Source organism: Maudiozyma barnettii (assembly GCF_903064755.1).
Source record: "Maudiozyma barnettii strain CLIB 1767 genome assembly, contig: KABA2_13, whole genome shotgun sequence".
NCBI lineage: Eukaryota > Fungi > Ascomycota > Saccharomycetes > Saccharomycetales > Saccharomycetaceae > Maudiozyma > Maudiozyma barnettii.
The window spans coordinates 179,081-198,713 of record NW_024545250.1 but is presented as its reverse complement, the minus strand read 5'-3'; the positions used below and the strand labels follow the sequence as shown (position 1 = coordinate 198,713).

At 33.4% G+C, this 19,633-nt stretch overlaps 11 protein-coding genes across 11 annotated transcripts; 8 read left to right on the top strand and 3 right to left on the bottom strand.

The window, feature by feature from the left end:
- Nucleotides 1-569: 569 nt before the first annotated feature.
- Nucleotides 570-1,601, top strand: SDS3 (Sds3p; the record flags this gene model as incomplete). The annotated part of the gene is made up of 1 exon (XM_041552965.1): nt 570-1,601. The coding sequence occupies one exon, from the start codon at nt 570-572 to the stop codon at nt 1,599-1,601; it is 1,032 nt and encodes a 343-aa protein (XP_041408899.1).
- Nucleotides 1,602-2,043: 442 nt separating this feature from the next.
- KTR7 (putative mannosyltransferase) lies at nt 2,044-3,624 on the top strand (the record flags this gene model as incomplete). Its single annotated transcript, XM_041552964.1, has 1 exon — nt 2,044-3,624. The coding sequence occupies one exon, from the start codon at nt 2,044-2,046 to the stop codon at nt 3,622-3,624; it is 1,581 nt and encodes a 526-aa protein (XP_041408898.1).
- Nucleotides 3,625-3,813: 189 nt separating this feature from the next.
- Nucleotides 3,814-4,125, bottom strand: KABA2_13S01936 (histone H4; the record flags this gene model as incomplete). Its single annotated transcript, XM_041552963.1, has 1 exon — nt 3,814-4,125. The coding sequence occupies one exon, from the start codon at nt 4,123-4,125 to the stop codon at nt 3,814-3,816; it is 312 nt and encodes a 103-aa protein (XP_041408897.1).
- A 1,005-nt stretch (nt 4,126-5,130) lies between these two features.
- On the top strand, nt 5,131-5,541 carry KABA2_13S01914 (histone H3; the record flags this gene model as incomplete). Its single annotated transcript, XM_041552962.1, has 1 exon — nt 5,131-5,541. The coding sequence occupies one exon, from the start codon at nt 5,131-5,133 to the stop codon at nt 5,539-5,541; it is 411 nt and encodes a 136-aa protein (XP_041408896.1).
- Nucleotides 5,542-5,932: 391 nt separating this feature from the next.
- On the top strand, nt 5,933-6,418 carry AIM19 (Aim19p; the record flags this gene model as incomplete). The annotated part of the gene is made up of 1 exon (XM_041552961.1): nt 5,933-6,418. One exon carries the CDS (start codon nt 5,933-5,935, stop codon nt 6,416-6,418), a length of 486 nt encoding a protein of 161 aa, XP_041408895.1.
- Nucleotides 6,419-6,799: 381 nt separating this feature from the next.
- Nucleotides 6,800-8,305, top strand: AVT7 (Avt7p; the record flags this gene model as incomplete). The annotated part of the gene is made up of 1 exon (XM_041552960.1): nt 6,800-8,305. The coding sequence occupies one exon, from the start codon at nt 6,800-6,802 to the stop codon at nt 8,303-8,305; it is 1,506 nt and encodes a 501-aa protein (XP_041408894.1).
- Nucleotides 8,306-8,660: 355 nt separating this feature from the next.
- On the bottom strand, nt 8,661-10,121 carry ICE2 (Ice2p; the record flags this gene model as incomplete). Its single annotated transcript, XM_041552959.1, has 1 exon — nt 8,661-10,121. One exon carries the CDS (start codon nt 10,119-10,121, stop codon nt 8,661-8,663), a length of 1,461 nt encoding a protein of 486 aa, XP_041408893.1.
- Nucleotides 10,122-10,897: 776 nt separating this feature from the next.
- Nucleotides 10,898-13,063, top strand: UTP25 (rRNA-binding ribosome biosynthesis protein UTP25; the record flags this gene model as incomplete). Its single annotated transcript, XM_041552958.1, has 1 exon — nt 10,898-13,063. One exon carries the CDS (start codon nt 10,898-10,900, stop codon nt 13,061-13,063), a length of 2,166 nt encoding a protein of 721 aa, XP_041408892.1.
- Nucleotides 13,064-13,469: 406 nt separating this feature from the next.
- On the top strand, nt 13,470-14,255 carry RSM25 (mitochondrial 37S ribosomal protein mS23; the record flags this gene model as incomplete). The annotated part of the gene is made up of 1 exon (XM_041552957.1): nt 13,470-14,255. One exon carries the CDS (start codon nt 13,470-13,472, stop codon nt 14,253-14,255), a length of 786 nt encoding a protein of 261 aa, XP_041408891.1.
- An 811-nt stretch (nt 14,256-15,066) lies between these two features.
- On the top strand, nt 15,067-16,185 carry LYS12 (homoisocitrate dehydrogenase; the record flags this gene model as incomplete). The annotated part of the gene is made up of 1 exon (XM_041552956.1): nt 15,067-16,185. The coding sequence occupies one exon, from the start codon at nt 15,067-15,069 to the stop codon at nt 16,183-16,185; it is 1,119 nt and encodes a 372-aa protein (XP_041408890.1).
- A 173-nt stretch (nt 16,186-16,358) lies between these two features.
- On the bottom strand, nt 16,359-18,689 carry PRK1 (serine/threonine protein kinase PRK1; the record flags this gene model as incomplete). Its single annotated transcript, XM_041552955.1, has 1 exon — nt 16,359-18,689. One exon carries the CDS (start codon nt 18,687-18,689, stop codon nt 16,359-16,361), a length of 2,331 nt encoding a protein of 776 aa, XP_041408889.1.
- Between the last annotated feature and the right edge of the window lie 944 nt (nt 18,690-19,633).

The following is a 19,633-nucleotide window of genomic DNA, read 5'->3' as shown; positions in this document are numbered from 1 at the left end:
ACTCAATTCATATCTATGACGAATAAATTAGGTTTACCAAAACTAAAAATATCAAACAGCGGTCAATAATTTTATATTGCGGCTTGTATTCAACCTAATTTGGGAAACAAAAAGTCAAAACATCTAAAATTAATTCAAATTTAAACTAGAAAAATCGATGGCAGTCTACAGTGGCAATCAAACATCGTTGAATATCTTAAAGCAATTAAATCGATCTCAAATTTTGTATGTTTTCTTTAAATCCATATCTTAACAATTACGCTCTTAATAATAATAGTTAATATCGGAAAGGAAAAAAAAGGGAACGTACCGAGAAACTTAGCAACGTAATCAAACAGGAAGAGGTAAGAAAAGAATTGAAAAATGAAAAATATTAGTAGAGAAAGAATATTCAACAAACAAGGAAAACAAAAACAGTAAAGCATGCTTCTTAATATACTTAAACATATTGAAATAACTGTATTTTTGACATAATAATTGACTAGATAATAGTGTTAAGATTTAATAACTTCACCTAAAATTTCTATCTCGGAAAACAAACAACAAGTATACTAAATTATACATTCACTATGAAGGAAGTATCGCGCAAGGATAAGAGGAGGTACAACCTAGAGAACAAAGTAAGAAAGATTCAATCTTCTTTTCTTAAAGATAAAGACAGCTATTATAAGGATCGTCTTACTACATTACAGACCGATTTAACTACTTTACATCAAGGTAATAACATGTTGTTGCAACGTAAATTGAGAGATTTACAAGAAGATAGAGATTTTGAATTGGTAAAATTACGTTTATATGAAGAATATAGAGTAAGTCGAAGTAGTATAGAGTTTCAAGAAGATATCGATAAAGCAAAAGATGATCATGAGAAATTGGTGAAATTATGTAAAGAAAAATTATATTCAAAGATTGAATCACAAATCAAAAAATTGAAAGAAGAAAAAATGTTGATGGACGTTGCTAATATACATTCATATTCCATGGATTATAGTAAGCCTTTCTATCAAAAAAATACTAGAAGTCATACTTCGTCGAATAACGGAGGTGATATTAATGGTACGGGAAGTCCAAATTATATGAAATCTGGTGCAGGTTCTGGCTGGGAATCAAATAACGATTCAGCTACCGATACTGCTACAGGCTTGGATAGAAGAGCTTTGAGACGGAGAGTAAAAACAAGGGAAACAGGCGGTACTACAAGTGGATTTACAACAAATAATGACTATTATTCAGGAAATAATACACATTATACTGATGAATCCGATTCAAGGACAGGATACTCTACAACCCAACGAGGTGCCAGAGGAAAATCTAGATCGAATACAACTCCAATAACAGAAAAGAAACCAAACGATTTAAATTCAGAATCTGATTTCTTACAAGGGATTAGTGATTACGCTGACTTACAAGTATTATTGTTTGGTGAGAAAGAAGAGAAACCAGATAATAAGAAGAAGCATAGAAATAACCCACGTTATTCTGCTAAGTCTGCCCCTTTATTAAACTCCTTGACCAATGATGAAGTTACTGACGATATTGCTTTATTGAAAACATTGTGTGGTGAACCACAGACTCCGTTCAGGTCTCATGCTCCTGCATAATCATTGACATGGTACAAGTAGGTATTTACTCTTTGTTGGTGCTATGGAAATAAAAAAAATATGAAAATTTCTTAATGATTGATGGTATATCTAGTTCAATATAATATATATATATAATTTGTACTAAAAACATCAAGGATGTAAATATTTAGTATTGTGACAATATTATCGACCTTCATGAGATATTTTATTTTTTTTAGAAGTTTATTGTCAGTTGAGAAAGAAAATAATAAAATTCATTAAGCGATAATGAAGACTAGGCAGAGAGAGAAAGAGAGACAAAAATATTTCAGAGGGATCGATATCTGTTGATAGTAATAACTTAGAAGAGGGGTATGTTAAAAGGAATTCCTGTCAATAGAAATAACCTTATTTTGTTGATTACAACTCATATTAAAGGTGAATGTACTTATAATTCTCAATACTTCCAGATAAATTGCTGATGATTCGCCTGGCGCCTAGATTTAGGCTATATAGAGACAGGTATAGACGATTTTATTATGGGTTGGTGACATTTTCTATTTTGACATTAATTATGTATATTTATTTGGTATTTAATGTTACAGATCCATCAGAAGAAAATTTTGTATCATATTCACTTCAAGATTTAGATTCAGAGACACAACATACCTTTTATAAAGGTTGTGCAGATATAAATTCATATTTAAATGACCAGTCATACAGAAAATCTAATGCTTCTTTTATCATGCTAGCAAGAAACGAGGAATTAAGCGACATTTTAACGACATTATATAGCATAGAATCTCATTTCAACCAATGGTATCATTACCCATATGTATTTTTGAACGATGAGCCATTCACAGAAGAATTTAAGGAAAAAGTGAGACAAAGTGTTACGGGTTCTGTTCAATTTGGTACTTTGAATGAATTAGAATGGGAATTCCCTGTTGAGGTTCGAGAAACTATGGAGTTTACAGAAAGAATTAAGGATCAATCAGATAGAGGTGTGCTATACGGGGACGTAGAATCATATCATAAGATGTGCAGGTTTTATTCCGGGCTCTTTTATAAACATCCCATGGTTAGAGCATATGATTGGTATTGGAGAATAGAACCAGACGTGAGTTTTTTTTGTGATATCACATATGATCCATTCTTCGAAATGGAGAAAAATGGGAAAGAATATGGTTTTACAGTTGTACTTCAAGAACTGTATTGGTCTGTACCAGGTCTTTTCAGAGCTACAAGAAGTTATATCAATAAAAACAATATTAGATTAGGTTCACTGTGGAAATTATTTGCTGGAACTTTTGACTATGCACGAACTGGAGATGAATACTTACACAAAACTGTTTTCGATGAGAAGTTACTTAAGGAGAAACTGGAAGAGAAGATTAATATTGATCATTTATTGGATAAGACACAAAATGGTGATGTTGATCTTAATGATAAAGGGAATTTACGAGGTTTGAACCATCTATTAAATAGAGCCCAATCAAAAGTACCTATATTTGAGGATAAATTTGACAATGAAGTATTTGATTTATGTCATTTTTGGTCCAATTTTGAAATTGCCAAGAGAACTGTATTTGATAACCCAATTTATGATGGCTATTTTAAACATTTAGAGTCTTTAGGAGGATTCTGGAAAGAGAGATGGGGTGATGCTCCAGTACATTCCTTGGGGTTGGCATTGACACTAGACATAGAACAGATCCATTATTTTCGAGATATTGGATATAAGCATTCAACTCTTGTTCATTGTCCAAAGAATGCACCACAAGAATTTCAATTACCATATTTCGCTGGAGATGATAAGTTTTCCAACAGGAATGCAAAGCAGTATGATCCTCCGTTCAATTTGGGTTCTGGTTGTAGATGCGAATGTCCATCTATACATCTAGAAATAGAGGATACATCTTACCCATGTATGGATTTCTGGTTGGAATTAGCACATGGTATGGAAGAGAACACCAATTTTGGTGATGGTGGATACTATCCGTATGTCGATCTTGATCAAAGAGAGGAAGAGATGAAGGAAGAGTATGAATTCAACAGTTGAAAATCAAAATGATATAAACATTTCAATAAATTTTGCATTAAATATAAAAATAAATAATAAAAAATAATTTTTTTAAATAATACACCAATAATTTATTTTATTTTATTGTATTTTACATAGAATATGATATATGTGTGTGCTAATAAATTAAACATTTTACAAAAGTACTCAATTTGTCTTTTGTTATATTTAACCACCGAAACCGTATAAAGTCTTACCTTGTCTCTTCAGAGCGTAAACAACATCAAGAGAAGTAACAGTCTTTCTCTTGGCATGTTCAGTATAAGTGACAGCGTCTCTGATAACAGATTCTAGGAATTGCTTTAGGACGGCTCTGACTTCTTCGTAGATTAAACCAGAAATACGCTTGACACCACCTCTTCTAGCTAATCTTCTGATAGCTGGCTTTGTGATACCTTGGATGTTATCTCTAAGGATCTTTCTGTGACGCTTAGCACCACCTTTACCTAGACCTTTACCACCTTTACCTCTACCGGACATTGTTTATATAATTTGATATTTGATTATCTGTTTGAATGAAAACATATCGATAGAAGATAGAAACTACAAAAAAAATTCAAATCTCAAGTACGTAAATAAAATAAATGGTTGTTCCTTATATACTTTTGAAACTTTGCGAGGGTTGATATGATATATAAACAAAATAAACAAATCGTAACAGGGATGAAGGAGTAACCAGTGTGTGTATCAGACATTACCTAAGGATATAATATTATTCAAGTCAACAACATCAAATCATCAATCTACTAACGCGACCAACCCACGACACGACACGACTGATACTTCGTCCCTCCCTGGCGTTCGTTCCCTCAGCTAGAAACCCTCCAAATCAACACAGCATGAAGTAAATCAAGAAAACACGACCCACAGACTGTTCAATTTCAATCAAAATTCAAAAGTCCACTCAAGTATTCACTGTAAACAATCTGGCTACCCTGCTAATATCAGTTAAACCATTTCACTAAATGCTATATGTCCCATCTTACTGTATCACCAATTCCTTTTAGTAATATCATGTTTAATTGGAATATTTATTTTGCACGCGACTTCCCGAAGAAATATTCGTAGGGTCTCTGCCAACGCGTCGAATAATCAACAACGCGACGCGAAAATACGGAACTTTTGACATTTTCATATTCATATTCACGTTGCTTTCAATATCAAGATGAGTGGCAGACACGGTTAACTCTCTCAAGGATGTGCTACTTGGAATTTCATGTTGATCGTTCGATTGTTTATTTTGAGTAAAGTTGAAGCTGGGAGTTGCACGAAGGAGATGAGCAGGTTTGTTTATTCTTGTTGTGTTGTCATAATGTGGTACTTCCTGGTATACACACAGACACTTCTATCTTATATATATATATATATAAGGACGACAATATTACATTTTTATCTTTGTTGTTTTACTTGCCAATATAATATTCATTTTTACATCCCCCATTTTTTTTCAGTTCTTATCATAAATACCCAGTAAACCAATACACAATGGCTAGAACCAAGCAAACAGCTAGAAAGTCTACTGGTGGTAAAGCACCAAGAAAGCAACTGGCCTCCAAGGCCGCTAGAAAATCTGCCCCATCTACTGGTGGTGTTAAGAAGCCTCACAGATATAAGCCAGGTACTGTCGCTCTAAGAGAAATTAGAAGATTCCAAAAATCTACTGAACTTTTGATTAGAAAGCTACCTTTCCAAAGATTAGTTAGAGAAATTGCTCAAGATTTCAAGACCGATCTACGTTTCCAATCTTCTGCTATTGGTGCTCTACAAGAATCTGTCGAAGCTTACTTAGTCTCTCTATTCGAAGATACTAATTTGGCTGCCATCCATGCTAAGCGTGTTACCATTCAAAAGAAGGATGTTAAGTTGGCTAGAAGACTAAGAGGTGAAAGATCCTAATCTGTATTATTATATCAATAAATTCATACTCATTTAGATGGGTATGTTTATTTTAACTCTTATATATTATTATTTAACGTGCAAGTAAATGCAAACAAAATATCATAACTCAAAATAACTATTCAAATGTTAATTCATAATTTCTTTTATTATATATGTCGTCTGTAGACAATTGAAATAAAGCGAAACAATTGACAACTCACCCAATAAAAAATATTATAAAGAGAAAGAAAGAGACTTCACCGTTAAGGGCGTCAAGAAAGAAAAAATAAGGAAGGATAAGCTGAGCTACCCTTAAAAGTTAAAAGAACTACTACGCCGAAGTGATAAAGTTATATGCATACGGAATTCCAAAACTGATAAACATACGAAAGTCCAAAACTGATCCAATATGTCTGTTGATCAACCAATATTAAAAGATAAATCATTCTTTACAAGATTGAACGATTTAACGTTAACTCCATATATATGTTTAGCTAACGCAGCATGCATTTTAGCATCACCGCTAATATCGCCAGCTAAAAAGTTAGCGACATCAGCTATACCACAAGAGTCACATAGAACAATGTTGCCCTCAAGTACCACTCGAGTACGTGGAATATTCAATGGTAGGAGGAAGCATGTCGGATTGACGACAAGAAACGCTTTACTCTTCGGTATTGCCAACTTGGCTGGGTCATGGATGATATATGATGATGATATAGAAGATGGTAGCGGTTTTCTAATGGCTTGGTCAACTTTATTTCTAATAGTTAATGGTAGATCATCATTAACTGCCTTAAAATACAGAATGGTGTGGCCTTTGATGCTAAGTACGATGGCCGTAACTAATGTCGGTCTCTACGGTAGACGTTTCATTACAAGTTCATTCAAATAAACTAATACATACATACCTATATATTTGTAATATATTCAATATATTCAATGACTATATCAGATCTTGTTTGTTAATTCGATGACTCCCCTTGTTTTCCATTATGCCATTATGAAGAATGTGTAAGTATTTGCAGATTGAACGCCTCGCTTCACCTGATAGGGTATCGAATTTTTAAAAAAAGATCAAATCAGTTTATGAATAAGTGTGCTGATAAGAATGTGATTTCAAAAATAAGGAATACTTCCTCAACTTATTCCTTTTCTTTGCTTCACATATACAAACACTATAAATTTTATTGCTAGCAATAATAATAATAATAATAATAATATAAATCGCAAACTTTTTACTATATTTTTTTAAAATAATACACCCAATAATATCATGGGTTCGGTTGGAACTGCCACAGTGGGATCATCCACTATTAACCTGACAAAGACCATTGTTGGTGCTGGTATGTTAGCTATCCCGTTTGTATTTAAGAACGATGGTGTGCTGGTAGGGGTGTTTTTAACGGTTTTGGCAGCCACTACTTCAGGGTTTGGACTATTCGTCCTATCTAGGTGTTCAAAAGTACTATCAAATCCAAGAACATCCTCATTTTTCACATTATGTATGATAACATACCCTTCATTATCACCATTATTCGATATTGCAATGATAGTACAATGTTTTGGTGTTGGTTTATCTTACTTGGTTCTAATTGGTGACATTTTCCCTAGTTTATTTGGCGGCGAAAGAAACTTTTGGATATTGACCTCCTCCTTAATAGTTTGGCCATTATGTTCTTTGAAGAAAATGGATAGTTTAAGATACTCAAGTATTATTGGTCTTTTAGCGCTATCGTACATCTTTCTATTGATTATAGCCATGTTTTTCATTAATAATGTATTTTCAGAGAATGGAGCATTGGAAAGTAGTCCCGTAAACTGGTTGCATGTGTATAGTTGGAAGGGTTTATTCTCATCATTTAGCATTGTTATCTTTGCATACACAGGTTCGATGAATCTTTTCAGTATTATCAATGAATTAGAAGATAATTCAATGACACAAATAAATAAGGTTATAAATTCATCTATCGGTATATCTTCTTTCTTTTTCCTAAGTGTTGGTATCGCAGGTTATTTAACATATGGATCAAATACATTAGGAAATATCCTGTTGAATTATGATCAGAACTCTCCTTGGATATATGTTGCAAATTTCTGTTTGGCGTCGATGTTAGTTTTATCATTCCCATTGTTGTTCCATCCATTAAGAATTGCTGTTAATAACCTTTTTGTATATTTCAGAATGAAACAGGCAGCAGGAGGACAATCCATAAATTTATCAGATGATAATGAAGAAAATGAGAATCAACCAGAAGATTACTATTTTAACAGTAGTGCTGCATCATTAGTTGCGACTGCGACAAGAACATCAATGGCCTCGATTATAATGAATATTGACGAAGATGATATTAATGATAATGATAGATTACTTGTATCTAGTATGCATGCTAGTGATATAGATGTTGATAATGATATGATCTCGGATATAATCACTTTACCTGTACCTGGTGAAGAAGAGCAGCATGTTTCATTCCCTAATTACAGATTTTATGCTATTACATTTACTGTCTTACCGTTAATGTATATAATTTCGTTGAGACTTAAGTCATTTGCATTTGTTCTGGCTCTGGTGGGCGCTACAGGTTCTACATCGATGTCATTTACTCTACCTGGATTGTTTGGGTATAAATTGATTGGCTCTGATTCTTTAGCGATTGGGCAAATGATTTCTAAGAGAGATAACTTTTACAAAAAATGTAGTTTATTACTAGTCTGGTTTGGTATCATAGTGATGGTACTATCCTTATATGTAACGATGAAGTACGGTGGGGAGAATTAGGCATGAAATACTCCAAATATATATGATAATACAATTAAAATATTCATTAGTCACAGCTAGGCATGATCATACAAGTTTGAAAACTTTTGATATAAACAAAAGAAATATATTTAGAGTTCAATAATTAATAATTATTTTTTTTTTACAAATTGACGTATAAATATTTTATTTTTTAGATAATGTGATTATGAATTAACGTCGTAATGTTAGTAAGAATTATTGATATGCAATATATAATAGAAAAAGAAAATAAAGAAACCGATATGTTTTGTTTCATGCAAAATGGGGGAAAATGAATGTCCTTGACAGTGTTAAATTTCGCTGTTGATAATTGATTTGTGATGAACAGGGTTACTCATAGTTCATTATTATTTGAGGGAACTGTATTTCCTATTAGCTCATTACTGTATATTAAAATTGTCCAGAATATGTTACACCAGTTCCAGAACCCCCATGAATTCACTATAATTTGTTCAGATTTCGGTTTCCTTAATGATGCTGGAATCCACTTAGAATTACAACCCCATATACACATATCGTACTTCGATTCTCCAGAATATTGCAATATTAAGTGTGTATACATTGCAATGAGCACACATGGACTGTACCAATATAATAATCTCATTAGACGGCGACTTCTTCTTCTTTCTCTTGAATTTTTCCTTTGTAACGCTGGAATAATTCTGGTAGCAGAGTAGAATATCAGAATTCTAAAACATAGGTTAATGACGACAGCAGGTGACACAGATTCGGATGCCATATCGACTATGATCCAGAATAGTTCAGTAATTGATGACGGTACGCTAATTGTAAAATTTTTAAAGAATTTCCATAATGGTTGGAACGCATTTTTGATATTTGTTAGTGAAAAGAAAGTGAAATTTAGATAATAAGGAGAAGCCAATGTTTTTACTTTAAATAACTTCCACATTGCCTGAGCATTTACTAATATATTTCCGCTGTAATAAAATATCAAATCATCCTTAATTGGGAAGGAGTTTTGGCGTGCTTGCCAAACTTCTCTAAACATTGCAAATATTTCATCAGTAGCACTTGTAGCCAATTGTGGAGAGATCTCATAGATACACCTTACAATATATGCAAAAAACAAAGAACTTTCAACAACAGAGCCCTTTTCAGATACTATACCATATATTCCCAAAGATCCAACCAACGACAGCACAAATCCTAATAATGTTGCTGTTTGAACAGATAGATTCCAAATTGGTGTAACATAGATACGGTAAAGGTAATATAGTGCTGTTGTGATGACACCACCAGATGCCAATAGAGAAGATATGATCCAAGTATTTGATTTCTTTTCATTTGATAACCATTTATTTGTTTCACCAATAGCTTGAATGGCTAAAATGGTGAAAAATCCTTCAGACATTGTAAAGAATGGAGAACAAAATGATAACGAAATTTGCCATGGTTTAACGAAAAACTTAAAATAATAATAGTATATTACCCAATTAGATTCTGTTGGTTTAGTGCTTTCTCTAATCATATTCTCAAGGTCGTTATTAGAAAATCCGGATAAAAATAAGTATAATAATGATGCAATAATTAGATGCTGACAATAGTAAAGTATGAATGATAGGAAAACGAATAATTTGCTAGCCCATTTTTTAGCTAGAAAATGTAATGTTGTAGATATGAAATATAAATTGAACAGTGTAACAGTAAATGATAAACCACAATATTGGCCACCTATATTAAATGAAATTGGGATCGATATTAGGATAAATAAAAGGTAGAATGATCCTGAGCAAATTCGCACACTTCGTACAAAGCTTTCCAAGAGAATATTCATCTCTTCTTTATATGTGTATTCCTAATATTGGATGTCTTCTTATTGGATGTAATCTATAATTTTTGGTTTGAAAACGCACTTATATATATAGTTTAATTAAAGGTATTTTCTGATGGATTGCACGATATCTGTGGTATTTTTTTAAGATTCGAGAATTTGGGAGATGTTTTAAAACCTGTGCGATAAGTGGTTAAATGAACTGTCAAAATGATGCTTTGTGTTTTGTAACTTTATTTATTTTAACAAATTAAAAATTATAACTGAAGTTTCAAAACAATTGATATAATCTATGAAATATCGCCTCTTCTATTCAAATATCCCATATATTGCGATTGTTAGGGTGTCTATCTGCAGTTGACCCTGACGTCTTTGCCTAACTCAACCCACTCTCTAACTTACCAAGAATGAAATTCGAACAAAGACCTTCTCTCTCTCTCTCTCTCGGTGTATCTATCGTCTTTCTTTCATTTGACTATCTTTTTCTTGTTTCGTTTTGGAAGACAAATAGATATAGGGTTCGTGAAATATGACAATATTTGGGATTAGGGCTTGGAATGAATGACCAAAATATAAGAAATTTTCCAGCGAAAAATTATTGAAATTGAAATTTGCAGGCGATGAGATGATGAGATGAGATGAACATGATAGAGAATATATATATAATAAGAACATTGGAGAGTTATAGTTAAATTATTTCGACTTCTAAGTAGTTATAGGAGATAGGTTCAGTATTGGCGAGTAATACCTACTGCAATATTTGAGAATTTGGTACTGCAATGAGTAAGCCTGACGGAAGCTATAATAAAGCTGGTGGTAGAAAGCGTGGTAGAAATGAATTGAGAACAATTAGAAGATCATCTAAGAGAAAAGAAATTGATGAAAATTTGGAGAATAATGAAGCTGTTGAAGATCATGGTTCTGAGAGTAAGTTAGATGATAAAGTAGATAATGATGATGATACAGAAGCAGCCCAAGAAATGGATGAAGAGGAAAAGAAGGGAAAAGTTTACGATGCCCTTTTGACTATTTTGAAAACAGAACATCCAGAATTGAAAAAGAAATCTACTAAGAAGCAAAAGTTGGCTAAAGAGAAGTCAAATTTTGATTCTATAACTGAAAATAAGAATAATGAGGAAGATGAAGAAGAAGACGAGGAAGCTTTGATTGATAATGGGCTCGATAGAAATGCCGATGATGAAGATAAGGATGATCAAGAAAACGATGATGCCGAAAGTGACGATGAGAAGGATGAGTTTGAAATGCATTTTAATCAATATCCAGCTGAGTTGATTGATTCGTTAGATGCCGCATACAAAAATGGAGAAACAACATCTAAATCAGTTAAACAGTCAGTAGGAGATGATGAAAGCAGTATTTTCTCTAGAACAATCCCACAAATTATGGTTGATGAAGAAAAAATAGATACTATAAGTAAGAAAATGTCATTGCAGTCTTATTTCATAAAGAAAAGATTACAGATTCAGAATGATTTGTTAGATGATACTAAAAGTAATTTAACAGATATACAAAAACAGTTGGTAGATCCAATGTTTCAATATAAGGACATTTTGTATGAATATGGTTCATATGGGAAGGATGAAGATGAATACAGAGAATTGTATTGTTTACATGTTCTGAACCATATTTATAAAACAAGAGATAGAATCCTGAAGGATAATCAAAAGATTCAAAATGATAATGATGCAGAGTACCTAGATCAAGGTTTCACCAGACCAAAAGTCCTAATTGTTGTACCAACAAGAGATACAGGTTACCAAGTTGTTAACAAGCTTATTAACAAGTCTGGAATTGAGCAAGTCGATAAGAAAGGGAAATTCCGTGACCAATTCTTTGAAGACAGTCTTCCACCTTCATCTAAACCTAAAACTTTCCAGCAGATTTTCAAAGGTAATACTAACGACTTCTTCGTTCTTGGGATGAAGTTTACAAGAAAGGCCATAAAATTATACAGTAATTTCTATCAATCAGACATTATAGTTTGTTCTCCATTAGGGTTACAGATGATTGTTGAGAATACAGATAAGAAAAAGAGACAAGATGACTTTTTATCATCTATCGAAGTTACAATTGTGGATCAATTTAATGTTATTGAATTTCAAAATGTTTCTCATTTGTATACCATTTTTGACCATTTGAATACTATCCCAAAAGAACAGCACGATTCCGATTTTAGTAGAATTAGAATGTGGTACATTAATGATCAAGCCAAGATGTTTAGACAAACAATGTTGTTTACAAAATATATATCACCCAACTCTAATTCCATTATAAACCATGTTTGTAAGAATTGGAGCGGTAGATGGAAAAATCACAAGAGAGTAGAGCCAAGTGAATCTAGTGTAGGTCAATTGGGTATTAGAGTTAAACAAATATTCCAAAGATTCAATGTACTAGGTGGTCATATTTCAGAAGAACCTGACTACAGATTCAGACATTTCTGTAGTGTCATTGTTCCAAGTATTACTAAATCGACTGGTTACGAGGATGGTATCTTGATTTACATCCCAGATTACACTGATTATCTAAGAGTCAGTAATTACTTGAGGGAAAAGACGTCTATTCTATTTGGAGAAATTAATGAATACTCATCTCAAAAGAAACTGAATGCTAATAGATCTTTGTTCCAACAAGGACGTGTAAAAGTACTTTTATATACTGAAAGATTACACCACTTTAGAAGATATGAACTTAAGGGCGTTAAGAGTGTACTGTTCTATCAACCACCGACAAACCCAGAATTTTACACCGAGGTTGTAAGATATATCGGTAAGAGTGCTTTCTTAGGTACGACAGATTTGAACATTTCCACCGTGAGGTGTCTGTATTCAAAGACGGATGGTCTCGCGCTTGAAAGAGTGGTTGGAACTAAAAGAGCAGCAGTATTAACTAGAGGTCAAAATGAAACATATGAATTCAAGTAATAGTAGTATATAAATGTATCTTATCTAAGTGATCTAATCATTATTTAATAGTTTTGTTTAGGTTCTCGGTGATCAAGCTAAAATTCTGATAAGAACCATGGAATATACACCCATACATCACATATGTTACCGATACTTTTCTCTAGTGAGACGAAACAAAAAAAGAGAGAGAGAGGTGAGGTCTCTTGGAATCCCGAAAACATAGACGAAAAAGCAGTGAAGGTATTTGTTAGGGACACTGATTATCTATCAAGATATTCGCTGAAACTCACTGAAGAAGAAAGAATTATAACTGTTACATAAAGTTAAGATATATTAAACGTTTAAATTTGTTCTAATATTAGATCTTAACATTCAGAGTTCACATTTTAGCTCTAAGGTTATAGTGAAGAAGTGTAAATAAAAGATGAAGATTCAGACCAATGCTGTAAATATTTTGGAGAGAACCTCCTCATACCTTCAAGCAGGCTTATTGAAGAAGACACCTGCCTGGTATGATGTTGTTACAAATATACAACCTGTGAAAAAATTTAATAGAGAACCCATTCTCACGAACCCATCAAATGGTAGAGATAGAACCGAATTCCGCCCTTTCTCTGAGAGGGTCAATAGTAAAGGTTTGTACAAGACAAGATATAATATTGCTGACAAGAAAACTTTGACGAATAAACTATACAGGCCACCAAAACTGATATACCTGGAGGATAAGTTGAGACAATTGTTTTATGAGCAACACCCATGGGAGATGTCCAGACCAAAAGTCATTGTAGAGAATGAGATGGATGTTAAATATGACTGGAGTCACATCCAACAACTAGGGAAACCTTTGGATGGTGAGAGTGTTGTCCAAAGAAGTCTTTATTTGGTGAAGAACAAGCAATTTGACAACATCGTCGATTCCTATAACCATGCCAGGTTTGAGTTCTATAGGATTAGAATGCAGCAAGAATTGGAAGAGCAGATAGCACAAGAAGAGGCGGAGATGTTTGGTAGTGTATTTGAATCCAATGCTCTTCAATATGGTATTGAGCAAGAACAAAGAGTCATTGATCAATGGAAGAAGAAGGCCATTAAAGAAACCGAAATATATGCAGCTAAACGTGTCAATCCTTCGGAGTCCTGGGGTAAAGAAGATGCTGACGAGCAAGAAGGTGTGGGTGCAGACGAAGAAATTGAAGAGTTACATCTATGATCATAGAAAACAGAATGTTATTCTGGATTTGTGCTTATGACACATCTAATAATAACATCATCATCGACACAATAATATTATCTATTCCCATAATCAACAAATATATCACGCAACTTCACTGCACCAAGAAGGCAATACATACGTATAGATAAATCTGTATACCGCCATGTAAATAGCAATATCAACAGTAATAGCAACAAACAGTACTAAGATCAAGGTTTACTCAGAAAAAGAGGTCTCTCATCAACTATGGGGCGACTGATCAAATGACTGCTCTTGTCAAATTCGCAATCATTATGGAAGTTGTTGTGGCTGTTTAGAGTGCCAAAATTTCCAGCTCGATTTGGGCCCTCCAAAACATCAGTACACCGCATATTTAGCTCAATGGAAATTCAAATTCCGACGGAAAACCCAAAAAATACCGAGGTGAAAAATTTCAGTACTCACCAAAGAGGGAATAGAAGGAAGTATGACTTTAAGCTGCAATGACTAAACTAGTGAAAAGTAACAAATGGGTAAAAATGTTTAGTGAAGGTCCTCAGAAGAAGAGCTAATTAATTTGATGAGTAACTACTGTCCTTGGATTATATATAAAAAGAATGGTTTTCTAGATTTCTTGTTATTTGATATCAATTATGTAATATTTTTAAGAACGCATTTGAATATTTTGTCAAATCCCTTATTGTAATATACAAATACTTTAAACAACACTCGGATTGTCAAAGAACAAACAGGATTAAATCTTTTATTATATTTTGTCTTTATAATAAAAAATCCAATCTCATACAAATATAAATAATACACCATTATTATGCTAAGGTCATCAGTCTCCAGAATTACTTCCCTTCGTGGTCTAGCAAGTAACGCAGTCCGTAAGAACTTAACCATCGGTCTAATCCCAGGTGATGGTATCGGTAAAGAAGTTATCCCAGCTGGTAAACAAATACTAGAAAATCTAAACCCAAAGTATGGTTTATCCTTCAATTTCATTGATCTAGAGGCGGGTTTCCAAACTTTCTTAGATACTGGTAAGGCTCTGCCAGATGAAACTGTTAGGATTTTAAAAGAGCAATGTCAAGGTGCTTTATTCGGTGCCGTTCAATCCCCAACCACTAAAGTCGAAGGATATTCCTCTCCAATTGTTGCTTTAAGAAAGCAATTGGGACTATATGCCAATATTCGTCCTGTTAAGTCTGTTTCCGGTACTAATGACAGACCATGTGATATGGTTATTGTAAGAGAAAATACCGAAGATTTGTATATTAAGATCGAAAAGACTTACACTGATCCTGTGACTGGTACAAAGGTTGCCGAGGCCACCAAAAGAATTACAGAAGTTGCTACAAGAAAAATTGCTACAATTGCTCTAGATATTGCTCTACAAAGATTGAAGCAAAATGGCCATGCTACCTTAACTGTTACACATAAATCTAATGTCTTATCCCAAAGTGACGGTTTATTCAGAGAAATATGTAAGGATGTTTATGAATCCAACAAGAACAAGTACTCCGGTATAAATTACAATGAACAAATCGTTGACTCCATGGTCTACAGATTATTCAGAGAACCAGAATGTTTCGATGTTGTTGTCGCTCCAAACTTATACGGTGATATTCTATCCGATGGTGCTGCTGCATTGGTTGGTTCTCTAGGTGTTGTCCCAAGTGCAAATGTTGGCCCAGAAATCGTCATTGGTGAACCAAGTCATGGTTCTGCTCCAGATATTGCTGGTAAAGGTGTTGCTAACCCAATTGCCACTATTAGATCTACTGCTCTAATGTTACAATTCCTGGGTCATCCAGAAGTCGCCAAGGATATCGAAACTGCTGTTGATGCAAATATCAGAGAAGGTAATATCAAGACTCCAGATCTAGGTGGTAAATCTACTACCCAGCAAGTTGTTGACGACGTTTTATCTAAACTTGTGTAAGGCCATATTATATAAAGAGAAAGGTGTATACATTTTTAGTACCGAAATATATTAAAATGAAATTATAAAAAATAAATAAATGGTCAAAATGGTATATTAAAAGTAAGATTCTGTCATATATATGTTTAATAACTGCATGATTGATTAGATAGACATTTAATAAAGGTATATGTTTATCTAACTGTACTTGGGAACCTTTGCCTAAAATTTGTTTCCAAATCATCAACATCAACTTCCATTAAAAAATCTGTAGTATCACTTGTTATTCTAGTAGTAGTTTCATCTCTCCTGTTTGGATGGACTTTAATTTTCAATGAGTTTGGTTTTTTTGGAACGGGTGGAGGTATACGTCTTTTATTGTCTGCTTTCGTATTAGCTCTCTGTGAATGAAGATTCGATAAAGGAGTAACAATAACACTCGATTGCCTGATGGTATTCCTAGTATCTATAGTAGACAGCGGTTTAGATTTCAATTTTGTAGGTGATTCACAATTTTCTTTATTCGTATACCGACCGTATCCAGAGGCAGTTCTCCTTGTTGGAACATTATCGCTATTGTTTAGAAGATTCTGAACTTTCTTCTGGATGGATTCTTTTGCCTCTTTATTTACAATTAAATTAATCGGAGATAAATCTGTATATCTTTCCTTAGATTGTTTTGATAATCCGACCTCATCACTTTCATTGAGTTCGGTCATCGGAATTTGAGAGGATGGTTTAAGCTTTGGTGTAATATAACTAGGTTTATTATCATCTTCTAAAATGTGGCATTCTGCATTGTCTTCTGTATCTCTTATCATACGAGATATTCTTCTATTTAAGCTATTTGATTTATTTGTAGTTTTTTCGTAGGATATTGATCTCTTATTATTTCCACCAGTTAACCTACTTCTCAATTTATGCGTGGCAGAATTCCACAAACTGTCACCTGTGTTTTGTCTCGATCTAATTGGAGAAGTATTCCTAGATTCACCTGTGAGTACATTTTTTAATGTGTAACTTATTTTCCTCACAAGATTATTACTACCAGTAGTTTCTTCATTTAAGTATGCAGTCTCCGAATCTACTGAAAAGTTTGACCTTATAGATGATACTCTTGATAATGATCGTCTTACTGGACTACGAGATGTAAATGTTTGTGTCTCACTGTCAATATATGATGTAGTCACAGGTTTTGAAGGAGAAAGGTTATGTAAAGAGTGGACTTTAGATGGACTAAATTGATGGTTTGATTCAAAATTGTTGTTGGAAATAGCTTCACTGTTTTGCATCAGTATGCTTAAATCAGGTCGCGTAGTGAAATCGCTGGGTATCTGAAGGTTAGCAATTGTATTTGCATGGTGTAGATTTGGAATAGAATTGTTCTTATTATATGGAGCATTAGTATTGGATGTATATGCCGTGCTTCCATTAAGTTCAATCTTATCTGTCGGATATACAGACATTGTTTTCGTTGCTGGAAATGTGAGGTTGGTTTTAAGTTCTACCATTGTAGCAGGATGATTAAGCTCCGGTGGTATTGTTCCGATAGTTGTGAGTATTTTTTGTTTCGAAAACTCTATAGCTCTTTCTAAATAAAAATTTTTGATTGGGCATTGCTTACCCTGGATTCTGGAGACTTCTTCCAATACTTGGCACACATTAGGTCTATTTGTGGGTAATTTTGACAACATTACTTTAATCAAATTCTTGATGCGATCATTATATATCGGAATTGCTGGAAATTGAAATCTTGCTTGAAGAATTGCAGATTCGCCAGCTTTCTCAAAAGGCGTTGTGTAATAGCATATTTTGTATAAAAACACACCCATGGCCCATATATCTGATTTTTCATCAATTGGGAAGCCACTTGTTAGGTTTAACATTTCAGGAGACCTATATTGAGCAGTTGTATTTCTCATTATGTCATGTTTGACGTATTCAAGTTCCTGATTATTTCTTGGAGGTCTCACTACACCGCACACGGAACCAAAATCACAGATCTTAAAGTCTCCATTTGCAGCAATGAGTACATTTTCAATCTTTATATCCCTGTGCACTAGAGACGGTTGAAGTGCATGCATTGCAGCAATACCTTGAGTTATTTGGCTCATAATGTTTAATATTTCATCATCGTTTAACCTATTTTGTAGTCTTGTGTTAAGGAAATCGATTAAACCACCTTTTTCACAGTATTCCATCAGCAAGAAAACTTCATAATTTCCTGGTATTGTGATTGATTTAGCAGCATGGGAATCGACGTAAGAGACAACATGTCTATTATTCTTTAATAGTTTCATAGCCTCCACTTCTGCTCGAAGCATATTTAAGTTTTGCTTATTTGGGGTGATAACTCTTTTAAGACAACCCAAATTGCTGTTTATGTAGGGATCTATAGGAGAGAATTCTACTTTGTACACTTGTGCAAACCCACCACTAGTAAGATACCTTACGACTTTCACTTGGTGTGAACCTACTGTTAAGGTTTGGTTCGGTTGATACAGAGGTATTTGAGGTTGATTCATCTATTATTCTGTGCACAGGTTGGATACCCTTTTCCATACATAAATTAAACTAAGGGGAGGAAGGTGTGGTAGCGACAGTATGACACCTTAAAAACTGGAATAGTATTTCGAAAACTTCCGTTGACTATGTATCTCTCAGATTGTTTATACTTTTGTATTGAAGTTTAATAGTAAAGATCATCTTGATAAAAGTTTTTATTGTTCGTATAATTTTTATTTACATTACCTGACTTATTTTCTGTTCCAACGTAAATTCCGAAACATTATTTTTTCATGCGGCCTCTTCATAGATTTCGTTAGGTTTCTCAACTAAAATCATTTAATTTTTACAAAACATTAATATTTTTAATTAGATAATAACAAGACATTACACAGGTCTAACGACATGAGTTTAAATATCAGGGTAGAGGTTCAATCCTTTACTGTTTACCCCGAACTAATTTTTATAATTATTAGAAGTTATCCATTTATTTTTTAAAATGTCTATATATATATTTTGAATTCCAATAAGAAGACAATTTAGATGAGTTGTTGAAGCTGATGCTTAACTTCACATTTTGATATACCTGTATTTCGGTTTGTTATATTCCATAAATATTAAAAGTCTTTTTAATAAAATATATATGTTAATAGTAGGAAATTCTTGTATTTGAAAGAATTAATAGTTCGTCCAAAAAGTGCTATTCCAAAATAATAATATAGTGATGCGATAAGTATATACATATTATTAGAGATACGTCGTCGTATTCAGGGTAATTATATTTTTGTGGAACGGCCTTGTAAGTGGGATCGATAAATGCTGCAAACACAACTGAAAAGAATGCAAAACAACCAAACAACCAAACGTTCCATTAACGAATGTATTTTCTTCTCAGAAAACAACTATCTAAGGTTGCTTAGGGACCAGCTTCGGCAATAGAACGCTTACTCTTTAGTGTTCCTTT